Source organism: Hyperolius riggenbachi, chromosome 12, assembly GCF_040937935.1.
Source record: "Hyperolius riggenbachi isolate aHypRig1 chromosome 12, aHypRig1.pri, whole genome shotgun sequence".
Taxonomy (NCBI): domain Eukaryota; kingdom Metazoa; phylum Chordata; class Amphibia; order Anura; family Hyperoliidae; genus Hyperolius; species Hyperolius riggenbachi.
Genome location: NC_090657.1, coordinates 125830047 through 125842888, shown reverse-complemented (window position 1 = coordinate 125842888; position 12842 = coordinate 125830047). Strand labels below are relative to the sequence as shown.

General features: G+C 46.0%; 1 protein-coding gene across 1 annotated transcript in view; it reads left to right on the top strand.

Annotated features, from left to right (window-relative positions):
- The window catches only part of JMJD6 (jumonji domain containing 6, arginine demethylase and lysine hydroxylase), a 293711-nt gene that overhangs the window by 77301 nt on the left and 203568 nt on the right, over window positions 1-12842 (top strand). The window contains exon 2 of the mRNA XM_068261994.1: window positions 1201-1589. Coding sequence (XP_068118095.1) covers window positions 1201-1589 — 389 coding nt within the window. The remainder of the gene's footprint in view (window positions 1-1200; window positions 1590-12842) is intronic.

Below are 12842 nucleotides of genomic sequence, written 5' to 3'. Positions count from 1 at the left end.
TGGCAGTCCTGACAATCCTTAGCCTGTACTACTTTTAGCTGTAGACCATTGTGTGTTTCTTACAAAATCTGACAAGATTAGCCACATACTTGTTTCAGATGTGTGATTCAGTCACTACTACAGCCAAAGAGATCAGCAAGACTGCCTGGCAACTATTATTGTTTAATAAGAAAGAAGCATGGCAGCCTCCATATACCTCTCACTTCAGGTTCCCGTTAATGTCACTTATTCAGCAGTCTAATCCACCATTAGCCATCTGCACTAATGGAATACCATTGCCTTTTGAAACTAAAATCCGAAAATGTCTTATTGTAAGTCTAAACTTCATGGTCATGTGACTGCTCCACTTCTCTCCAGTGCTGTACCTAGGGCTTAGGAGACAAGATACCACGCAGCCTTATAGGGACCCTGAGCGACTGGATATGCATTTAAGCATACCCATGTATAATTGGTAATGCAAACTCACCCTGCCTCTTGTTAGTCTCCGTCTCCCGGTTTGCCCATTCTAAATTACATTGCTGCGGCGACTCTGATGAAAGTCGCGCTGTGACCTTTAGGAAGCCTGCAGGTCCTCTCTGCGCATGTGCAGGCTTCCCGGCTTCTTCCTTCTCTGTTCCCTTCTGCCGTGCATCATATTGCTGTGCACGTATAACGTGCGGCAGAGGGGAGGGGGACAGAGGTGGAAGAAGCATGCGCAGATAGGACCCGCAGGCTTCCTGTTCCGAGGTCACAGCGCGACTTTTGAAAGGGTCGCCACTGTAATGTATTTTAGAATGGGCAAACCGTGAGGTGGAGACTTTAACAAATAACAGGGTGAGTGTATTGGCATTACCAGTTATACGTGGGTATGCTTAAATGCATACCCAGTGCCTCTGCTCAGGGTGCCTTTATGCAGTGGTGTATTTTAAGACGAGGAGGGGAACAGTAGAGCTGTCATGTAAATGCAGTTTAGGTATAAAAGTGCAGTTTAGGTATAAAAATGTGTGGAATTTACTACTTTCAAGAGACTGGTTTTCTTTTCTTACATAAAGTACTGGGCGTGGACTTTGTGAATTTGTATAGATAGCTTTAGCGCATGTTAGAGATTTAACTACAAATTAACAAAGATATTTGAATTTATAGCTATATTACTGCTGAAATTCTCATTTTTGAGACACGTTTTGTGCTTCCTCCCCCCCCCCCCCCTTCTCCCTAAAACAGGATACTGTGGAACGTGTTGATGCCACACAGCTCAGTGTCGAAGAATTTATTGAACGATATGAGAAGCCTTATAAGCCAGTAGTGATTGTCAATGCTCAGCTTGGTTGGCCAGCTCAGGAGAAATGGACACTAGAAAGGCTGAAACGCAAGTACCGCAACCAGAAGTTCAAATGTGGGGAAGACAATGATGGATATTCTGTGAAGATGAAGATGAAGTATTACATTGAGTATATGGAGGGCACTCGTGATGACAGCCCACTGTACATCTTTGACAGCAGTTATGGAGAACATCCCAAAAGAAAGAAACTGCTTGAGGATTATGAAGTGCCACAGTATTTTAGGGATGACCTATTTCAGTACGCGGGTGAGAAGCGTAGGCCGCCATACAGGTATGGAGACTCTTACATTTCTCCATCCTCTAGTACAAGTAGTCTAATGCCTTTACAGCTTTTAGATCTGCCATAGGTAATTTATCCACTTCACCTCAAAGGGTTTTTCCTTAAAAAAAAAAAAAACAAAGCAATTTTCACCTTGCCAGTGCTCCTTCTATTCATTCACCTATAACTTTATTACTACCGTACTTATCACAACAAAGCTACTTTTTTTTGCTAAGAATTATTTTATTCTAGCCTTGCTTACTGCCACTATACTCCCATACTTGACTTGTTATATACATACTGTCTATCCTTGTATTTTTGTTTGCGTTTGTTAAGCAACTGCCAAGACAAATTCCTTTTACGTGCAAACTTGGCAAAGTATATTGATTCTGATTAACGAGAATCATAAGAGAAAAATAGAAAAAAAATTATTATTTCTCAGTTTTCAGCCATTACAGTTTTTTAAAATAATACATGCTACCAATATTAAAACCCACACATTTTATTTGCCCATTTGTCATGGTTATTGCAACATTAAAAATTTTTCCCTAGTACAATGAATGGCACCAATATTTGGAAATAAAGGTACATTTTTTTCAGTTTTGCTTCCATCCCTAATTACAGGCCCATAATTTATAAAATAACAGTAATACTCTTTAAATAAATATTAAAAAAGTTTAGCCCCTAAGGTAACTATGTATTTTTTTTATTTGTTAATTTTTTTTTTCTCAAACATTTTTTTGGTAGCTAATGGGGAGTGTGGGAGGTCAGGGGTAAATTTTAAATGTAAAAATAAGGGGGAAAAATGTTTTTATTGAAAAAAAAGTAGATGGAGTTTTACTTTTTGGCCACAAGATGTCCTCGCTCACTTTCTCATGCTAATATTAGCAAGCATAGAGTAAGTGATGTGTGGACGGGTTTTGTGAATGGCGGAGCCGCCTAAATAGACGGCTGCGGTCATTCACACGGGAACTTAGATCAATGAATGGGAACTGTGTATCCCATTCATTGATCTAGTGGCTACAGACTGGCGGGGGTGAGCAAGAACGCTTGGTGGGGAGGGACGTAGTAGCTACGTCCCTGCACAGAGTTGTGGCATTTTGCAGGGACGTAGTTACTTGTCCCGGCAGAGTGGTTAAAATTGCAGATGACTAGTTTGCATTTTTCTCCTAATTAATAGAGCTGTCATTAAAATTTCCTGCTGGCTCCTGGAATGCACAGACTATCTTCTGAATTTCACATTCACTTTCCGCCCAAAAGATAGCAAATATTTTTATGATTCAGCTCTATAATTTTTAATTTAGCATATACTGTATGTAAACATACCAATAAACATTAGAAATGATTACATTATCCTACAGGAGAAATCAATATAAAGCATGCAAGTTGTGTGTTTGGTTGTGATCATGGAAATCTGGTTACTATTTTAACCTACATAAGAAGTGAAGGTGACACGATTAATTTTTAGTTGAGTAACCATAATGTTGTATCTTTGTCTGGAACAAGTATACATACATTATTAGGGAAGTCTGCTCTATATATTTTATTTATTTATTGTATTTATAAAGTGCCAACATATTACGCAGCGCTGGACATAAGTTTAGGTTACAGACAATATTTAGGGGTGACATACAGCAATATGACAATACAGGAATACAAGAAAAACCAGATCACGCAGCACAGTATGAGTACAAGGTAATGCTTAGTCAGTCACTGGATGGGAGCATGGAGATTAGGCAAGTTGAGTTCACTCAAATGCATAGCATGGGTGCAAAGTAATGGAGGTGCATGAGGAGGAGGACCCTGCCCAAAGGCTTACAATCTAGAGGGAGAGGTAGGGACACGAAAGGTAGGGGACCAGAGTTCAGCTGCGGGTTTAGGACACTTGTGAGGGGTGGTAGGCCAGAGTGAAAAGATTTTGAAGGAGGGGGCTGCCCTTATGGGTGGAGGTAGGGAGTTCCATAGTGTTGGAGCAGCTCTTGAGAAGTCCTGGAGGCGTGCATGGGACTGGATGATGCAGGGGGTGGGCAGGTCAAGTTCATTCAAGGAGCAGAGTGAGCAGCTAGGTGTGTTCCTCTGAGTAAGATCGGAAATGTAGGTTGGACAGGTTTTGTGGACAGATTTGTAGGTCAGACACAGTACCTTGACTCTTGATTCTGGACTGGATAGGAAGCCAGTGGAGGGATTCACGGAGGGGAGCCGCCGTGGTGGAGCGATGGGAGAAGTGGATAATTTGTGATGGACTGGAGCATTGCTATTCGGGTCATAGGGAGACCAGACAGAAGGGCATTGCCGTAGTCAAGGGGGGAAATTATGAGGGCCTGGATGAGAAGTTTGGTGGTGGCAGAGGTCAGGAAAGGGCGGATCTTTGTGAGGTTTTGGATGTGGGGAGTGAAGGAGAGTGCGGAGTCTAGGGTGACACCCAGACAGCGGGCTTGAGAGGTAGGGCGAATGGTAGTGTGGTTAACCGTGACATGCACATCTGGGAGGTTAAAGGATGGCCGGAGTGGGAAGATCATAAATTCTGTTTTGTCTATATTTAGTTTCAGGAACCTAGCGGACATCCAGGAGGAGATGGCTGACATCCAGGAGGAGACCTTGTCCATGGTAGTGGGGGGTATGTCAGGGGTAAAGAGGTAGATCTGGGTGTCAGCATACAGATGATAGTTAAAACCCATGGAGGAGATAACCTTGCCAGAGGAGGATGTGTATAGGGAGAACAGTAGGGGGACAAGGACCGAGCCTTGGGGGACTCCCACCGAGAGGTGGTTGGGGGTGGATGAGGACTCATTGAAGGAGGTTATGAAAGAGCAGTTAGAGAGGTAGGATGAAAGCCAGGTCAGGGTGAGGTCGTGAATGCCCATAGACTGGAGGCGTAAGGGATGATCTACTGTGTCAAAAGCTGCTGAAAGGTCAAGTAGGAGGAGAATGAAGTATTTACCTTCAGCTTTAGCTAAGGCAAGGTCATGGACCACTTTGGTGCGAGCTGTTTCGCTTGAGTGGGCAGGCCGAAATCCAGATTGCAGTGGGTCTATCAGTGAGTTGGCATTGAGGTACTGGGTCAGGCATTTGTGAACCAGACGCTCAAGGAGTTTTGAGGCAAAGGGGAGGAGGGAGATAGGGCGGTAGTTGGAGGGTAGTGAGGGGTCGAGGGAGGGTTTCTTGAGCAGGGGTAGTACAGTGGCCTGCTTGAAGTCAGGGGAAAAGGTGCCTGAGGATAGTGAGAGGTTAAACTGGGTAGTGAGGACTGGGGTCAAATCCGTGAAGTGAGGCTGGAGTAAATCAGAAGGAATGAGGTCAAGGGGGTAGGGAGTGGTATGGGAAGTCTGCAGTAAGTGGTTGACTTCCTCAGTGGTAGTAGGAGTAAAGGAGGTGAGGGGGGGATAGGGTGGAGGAGGAGGAGCTGGTTGGGAGGGGGTGGGAGTTGAAGATTGGATATTTCCTGACGGATGGAGACAATTTTGTTGGAGTGGGTGGCTAAATCTGTGGCAGAGAGGGAGGAAACGAAGGGTTGGGGACTGGGTTTAAGCAGGGAGTTGAAAGTGGCAAGAAGACACTGGGGGTTGGAAGCTTGTACTCCGATGAGCTTGGTAAAGTATTCTTGCTTTGCATCAGCAAGGGCAGTGTGGAACTGCAGCTGGTTAGGCTTGTACTGTAGGAAATCCTGGTTAAGTTGAGTTTTCCTCCATTTCCGTTCAGTGGCGCGTATTGCCCTCTGGAAGTTGCGAGTATAAGTAGTGCGCCAAGGCTGGGGGTTAGGGGGGAGGTTGCGGCGGAATATTATAAGTGTTCCTATTTTACCGATTTTGAAAAGTCTTTTCTATTTTTCACTGTGGACTGGTGTATTTGAAGGAAAATTCCACAGTGTCAATTTAGCAGATGTTAAACAAGAATAAGATTTCTAATGTATACCTAATTTTTTTCAGAGGTTATCAGCAGACAAACATCAGCACTTTTTTAGATTCTGTTTAGTCTGCATTCTGTCCAGAAATAAAGCTACATACATACACACTATTTTCATTAGGTCTCACATGATGAAGGTTGGAGATTACTACTCCTACCTGAAAGGGACAGGAAACACAGTAAGGCTTTAAAAGCACACTATAGCATGAAGACATCGGTATTTTTATTGTACCTGTTGCAATAGGATGCAGTAAGGCCTGCTTCAGCCTCGTCTATGGGTTTGAGGGTAGGTGGCAGGCTGCTTTCCGTCTGACCGGGTGAAATCTCTGGGTATGGATTCCAGTGCGGTTCATCCGCCAGATGTGGCAGTTCTTTCTGGGTCCCCAGTACTCAAGGCTGGTAGGCTCTGCCGGGACCCATGTTGCGCCACTATGGACTCCTTTCAGCCGCATGGTTTGGCGTTCTTGCCTTCCAGGCTGGTGAGGGTTCATTTTCGCTGGAAGTCGGCTGACTTCTGCAGCTTCCAGCTATGCACTGGAGTGCATGTTCAGCTGCGGACGCTACTGCTGGGGGAGTACAGGAGCATTGTTGCGCCCTCTGGAGCAGCAAAGGAGAGGCCTCACTTCCGTCAGGTGTAATGAGGAAGTACCTAGCGGACCAAAGGACACTCTCCATTCGCTTAAAGGAAGCTGGGGCACGTGGAGGCTGGGGAACTATTTAACCTTCTTGGCAGTAAGCCCGAGCTGAGCTCAGGCTATGCCGCGCAGGAAGATATCTCAGCCCCTGGTGGGGCGATTTCCTCCATTCAAAATGCTGTACGCGCAGCTAGCTCTGCGGCGATCGCCCATACGCAGCGGCGCAAGAGGGCCCCCGCCAGAGCCCTGCGCTGCCCGGACCAATGAGTTCCGGGCAGCGTTATGGGCTGGATCGGAGGTGTCTGACGTCCATGACGTCATTCCAATCGTCGCCATGGCGACAGGAGAAGCCAAACAGGGGAGCGCGTTATATACGCGTTCCCCTGTTTGCTATTGATGCCGGCGACGATCGCACTAGAGGGACACATGCGCCCTCTAGTGGTGTTTCATGTAGCTACCACTCTGGTAGCTTTACATGAAACACAAAAAAAAAAAAAATTAAAAAAAAAAGGATTTTTGCCACTCAGTCCCTGGTAGCCATGACTGTTGGGATACTTAGACTTATGTCTTGTATGTTTTGTTGCAGGATGCAAAGAAGTCTTCTTACACCTCTAAACCTAAATTGAGGGCTTGTGACGTTTTGCAAGAAATTATTGGTCTTTTCTTATCTAAAGTGTACCCGAGCCAAAGCGCAGGTACAATATTATATACTACCTAAATAGAGGGAAGCCTGAGAAGCCTGTTGAGGCTTCCTTTTGTATTCTTATGTCCCCCGTTGCTGAGCACGCCACCCCCCTCCCCGGAAGATTAGCAAACAAGCACTGTCACTAATCACATCGGGGCCACGCAACTCTTCTCTTTGTATGGTGGCTGTACAGTAGCCGCACAGTAAGCCGGAACGTCGGGCTCCGTGCTACTGCCTATGCATGGCCGTGCTCGTGTGTCTATGGCGCGGCCACGCTGCAAGACAGGAAGGAGCGCAGTGTCGATCTGGAGGAGAGCCCCGCTTAGTAATGGGATACATCTGAGTAGCAAGGGAAGCCTCAATAGGATCCTAAGGTTTTGAGTACAGTATAATCTCATAAATAAAAACTTGAATATAGGAAACATTTTGATATAGTAAACTAGCTCTCCAGGTCCCGGCCAATCTCCATTATAAGTTTATGGGAGCAATGCCTGGTATAGTAAACTGATATCATAAACTTTCTGTTACAGTAAACATGACGCTGGCTCTGGATGTAGTAAACAGTGGGCGGTGCATGCATCATATGTCAGTGTGAAACCCATGTTTAACTGCTTTCTTCAGGCGGGTGGCAGATGAATTTATGCCTGATAACATTTGTAAGACAAGAAGAATGGCATCGGCGCTCAATATACAGTACTGTACAAAAAAGCAGCCTTGGGAAAATGAGGAATAATGTGAAATTAAACAAGAGGATGCAGTGTTACCACTTCCACTTTGCAATCACTGATAAAAGTATCGTCACAAGCCTCCCACGAGATAGTACGCACTCCCAGGTGTCTCTTCCCTTGTTAGCGGTGACGCTCCTGGTAGCATGTGGAGCACAGTACATGCTACTGTCTCTTGTAATGCAGATCAGAGCAGGCCTACTTGCTGCAAAACTGAGTGGAGAGTAGAGTGCCAAGTCCAGCCTGCAGAGGTATCAGAGCCACTCGCATTATAGATGTGAGTGACTTATTATGATTGGCTGTATTTTGAAGAGAGGCTTCATGATTGGCTCAAGTGGGAGCAGAAAGATTTTTGCAGGACATGTGCTGAAAGTCCCAAAAATGAAGGTATCGGAGCCATTCTGCCTCTGTTCAGTGACAGCTGCAATGTGATTTGTCCAGCTTGGCTATGCAACCCTAAGGTATAATTAACCTTGTAGTCCATATAATGTGCAAGTGCTAGTACTGACTGTATCTCCAATGGGAGGACAGAGTTGCTCCTTTGCAGCAGATAATGGGCCACGCATACTGGGCTATTTCTGATCTAGCAAACTTCTGATCTAGTAAACCACCTGGTCCCCTGGAGTTTACTATATTGAGATTATACTGTATCTGATTTTGATCCTGGGCTTCGGCTCAGGATCGCTGTAAAGCCTCTTTGTCACGCTTGTACTAAGATTGTTTTTGAAGGGGAATCCTCTTTAAAGTAAATGATTGTTTCATGAGGAAATGAAAGACACCTTTAAGAATTTAAAGAATGCTTTAACTCCTCAAAGCATTCCTGGTAGTCCTGCTGTAGTGGAACAGTTGGTTCTGGCAGTCATTAAAGAGGTTCAATAACAGGCTAGGCCAAATTTAGAATCTTCTTCTTCTGAAGGGGAAGAGGCTGGGGGTGGTAACATCTGCCCAGGAGGAGGATACTTTAAAAAGTGGAAAGGAAAATTCTGATTATGACCCAAACGAACAGATGACCTATTGCTGTATATACGTGGAGCATTAGATATGTATGTTGATTATACCTAAATCTTCAACAGTGGAGGATGAGATATATAAGGAACACCAGGAGGTTGCTGGCCCTTCCTTTCCTATCCACAATTCCATATTGGAGCTTATCTCTCATGAATGGAAGGAGCTGTATGAGAAACTTTAACCCCTCATCCTCCAGGATGGCTGAATACTAGAGAGGAAGCCTGCTCCACCCCCAGAGGAAACTCATCACAATTAAATTAATTAGCCCCTATTTAACCTTCCCCCAAACCAGCCTCCTCAGTTTTGTGTTTCCCACCTGAAGGAAGCAACACGTCACGAGGCAGGGTATACATGTTTGGTTCCTGTCTCATCTTTTTCTTATGAGCCTTCTCCGCTGGATTTGCTGGGGGACTGCGTGGTAGAGCTCTCCCTGCTCACGGAGGTTTGCAGAAGGCTCCTGCATCCGGGTGGCATTTAGCAGCTCCAACGGTGGTCTCAGCCTGCTAGTACTGGAGGATCCCCTGCTCCATTGTCGTCTCTGCGCGTCTAGTGCGCAGGAGCAAGTTCCTGTTCTCGGATTGGAGCAGGGCGGGAGGCAGTGGAGAAGGCGGACTTCCGGGCAACTGAAAGCGGAAGTTGGTGGTGTCTGAGCGCCATTTCGTTCCTAGCTGCCAGATTGCTCGGTGGATGGCATGGAGCAGTTAAAGGCCTTCCCCACTGAACCCAGCAAGCCCACTGCGGCTCCCTCAGATTCTGTAGGACAAGTGAGCAGAGTGGACAGATGTAAGGCTGGTTGTAATACATTGATCAAAGACAATTAATTTTGGTCTCACGTGTAATATAAACATACAAATACTTTATTTTATCAAAAAGGAAAAGGATAAAACAGACATAAAATCAAAGGAAGGGATGTTGTGGAGTCAAAAAATGGCAATATTCATGGCCGGCCATACAATCATGACATAACCACACCCTGAAGAAACGCCCACGGTGTGAAACGCGTCGGTGGGCGGAGTCAAAGTCACGTCTGGCCGTCCTGACGTTCCCTCACATGGGACTACCCTACCCAGGAGCATTTTGCTGACAGCAGAGCGAGCGTTCCATTTGGAGGAGCGTGGAGATTGTTACCACAGCTGAGCTGGGACGCCAGCCAGCCCTAATCCCACAATATGCCTGCTGACAGCTTCCACTATATGGCGACCTAGCGGAGGAGGGGGGCCCCCAATGACAAAAAAACACCCATCTACTCAACCTATGAGCATTCGAACAGCGCTGTGGAACTTTGTATCCAGACTGGTGAGATCCATCCTGTATTGTCTTGACATGCATGCTTATGCACCGCTTACTGCCATTTGCTAAAAGCTAAATTGATGAGAACTCTCTCTCCATGCATGGCTGTGTGCTGATTTGAAGCTTGCTGGAGCTACATTAACAAGAATGATCGCGCCTTGCATGTCTCTATATGATGAATGCGATTTATTATTACCATCTATTGTGACCTTTGCTTCGTGAACTTTAGTATGGACACTAGTTAAAGCACCTGGATTTACACATGAAGATATATGGAATTGCTTTATGCTGCACTCCTTTTAGTCTAATTACCTCAGCGCTGAGTTCCCTAGGTTAGAGAGAGGGGTTTGGTATGCTTGGAGTGAGTGATATGTCATGATTGTATGGCCGGCCATGAATATTGCCATTTTTTGACTCCGCAACATCCCTTCCTTTGATTTTATGTCTGTTTTATCCCTTTCCCTTTTGATAAAATAAAGTATTTGTATGTTTCTATTACACGTGAGACCAAAATTCATTGTCTTTGATCAAGTTACCATTAACTGGTTGTGTTAGTGGCAGATTGATAGAGTTGCATTTTTCACATTGGAGCCGGAGGTCTTATTATTAGGCCCCATATCCATGGCTATTTAATCTATCTCTGCATAGATCCTCGATTGCCTTTTTGGTTGTAATACATTGCTTAATACAGACTGTCCACGTGTGACTTTTCAAAAAGTTTGCTGGGCAATGTTATGCAATTAGCCTAATCTCTGCATACTTTAGTTAGTTTAGATCACAGGCTAATGCAGGTATTTGGTTGTGTGTTACAGGGTTCTCCTGCTAAATCAGATCACCCTGTAAAGGCTGTTGACAAGTCCTGGCACAGCAAACAATGTGATACAAAATTAGCAGAAAACGGGACTAGTTCACGCTGTCAGAATTGTTTAAAACCACCCTCTGCCCCTCGAACGCCATGATGAATGTTATAAAGAATTTACATCCACATATCAAAAGTTTAGATCTGTTATGTCTTCTCCAGCACAGGGGAGTGTTCCCCAACTACCTCCAGTACCATTACTGCCTGCTCCAGTGCTCCTGCCCCTATTTTGCAGCCACTTCCACCCACACCTCCACCTCCTATGGTGGGACATGCTGTGGTCACTCACGATCCACAGCCAGTTACACAAGTACAAGTATTAGCAGTATCTTCTTCTGCTGACTACTCTTTAGAAGAGGGGGAAGATGGTGGTAAATCGGGCTCAGGTGCAGACGATACCTCTCAGAAACCGGATATGTATTTGTTTAATGCTAAAGAAACTTCAGAATTGCTCAAAGCAGTCTATGAAGCAGAACAGCTGAGCCAGTCGTACCATCATCAGTTCGGGATGACATCTATTTGGGGTTAGAGGGTAGAACCTTTCCTGTTCAACCAGCCATTCGAAAAATGATGTCCCCATGGTGGGATCCGGGAAAAAAGGTTGTATATTCCAAGATCCTTCAAATTCAGGATTCCCTTTAACCACTAGCCGACTGCGTCACACCAATGGGTGTGGCCGCGGCGGCAACCCCAGGACTGCCTGCCGGCGTAAGGTCCTGGAGCAGTGCTTTGTGGGCGATCACGCACAGCGCCCAGCATGCTGTGCGGCCCCCCCTCCGTCACCAGCCCGCTGGCCAATTAACAGTGCCGGCGGGTTGTATTGAAATGATCTGCCCAATAGAATAAGTATAATGCGTGTTGTTTAGTAAACCTGTATTATACTGGCTGCCTCCTCCTCTGGTGGTCTCTTCTGCGTCGATCGGCCACCAGAGAGAACAGGCAGCCCCTGTAAGTAAAACGGCACACATTTGCACCACATATAGGCACATCTGACCCCCTGATCGCTCTTAGACCCCCCCTCTGATCACCTCCAGTGCCATTGTTTACACCTGATCTCCCCCACCCCAATACCCACTGTCACCACCTGTCACTTTCACCCATCCAATGAGGCCCTAATCGGTCACTTGTGGGCTACTGATCACCCCCACCCTTCAGACCCCCCTCTGACCCCCTCCCCTGCTATTGTTTACCTCTGATCTCCCCTGTGTAAGGCCTGTAAACAGCCTTCTTTTCATCCCCTGATCACCAACTGTCACCACCTGTCACTCTCACCCATCAGATCAGGCCCTAATCATCCCTCTGCCAGCTCCTGATCACCCCCCTACTATTGTTTACCTGTGATCTCCCCTCTGTAAGGACTATAAACAGCCTTTTATCACCCCCTGATAGCCTCCTGCCAGCTTCCTGTGACTGTCACCCATCTGATCAGGCCCTAATCAGCCCCCTGCGGGCTCCTGATCCCCCCTCCCTGTATTAAGTTAGGCCAGTTAGTTAGCTAGGCCCCTTTGTTAGGTAGTTAGTGTCAGTTAGCGCCCAGCCCACCACACTGCTGTCAATAATTAGTCGCTGATTAGTGTCATCACTGTCGCTAAGTGATCAGTACTGATTGCAGTCAGATCTATACAAGTACGTGAGGGTCACCTTAGTGTAGGCTCCACTAAAAAACGCAGCGTTTGTCCGATCAGGCCTGATCGTTCGGCCGCACTTGCATTCAGCCCATCCCACCGCAGTGACAAAAAAATTTTCTCTGATCACTGCAAAAACAAAACAAAATACAATAGCTGTGGTGCTCTAAAGATCAGTTTTGATTATTTTTTTTATCAAAACTGAGCGATTGCAGCTTTTTACTTCACAAGCACTCCTTTTTGCTAGGTAGGTGTGCTCTCTTTCCTGCGTAGTATCAGAGGAATACCCTCTAAATTCAGCAGCCCAAAATGGCAAGAGAGGGGTATTCCCTGGAAGAGGCCTACAGGATTCTGGCCCAGTGGAATGAGTGATTGGGATTTCTCAGCAGTGGCTCTCTGACCGATGGCGACGAGGTTGGGGTCCCTGCTAGCGCCAGGCTTACCCGGCCCCATGTCATTGGACCGCAGGTAGTGCAGGATCAACTTCGAGCAGCAGAGTGGTACTAGCGCTGATGTAGGATTTCATGGTGAGTCA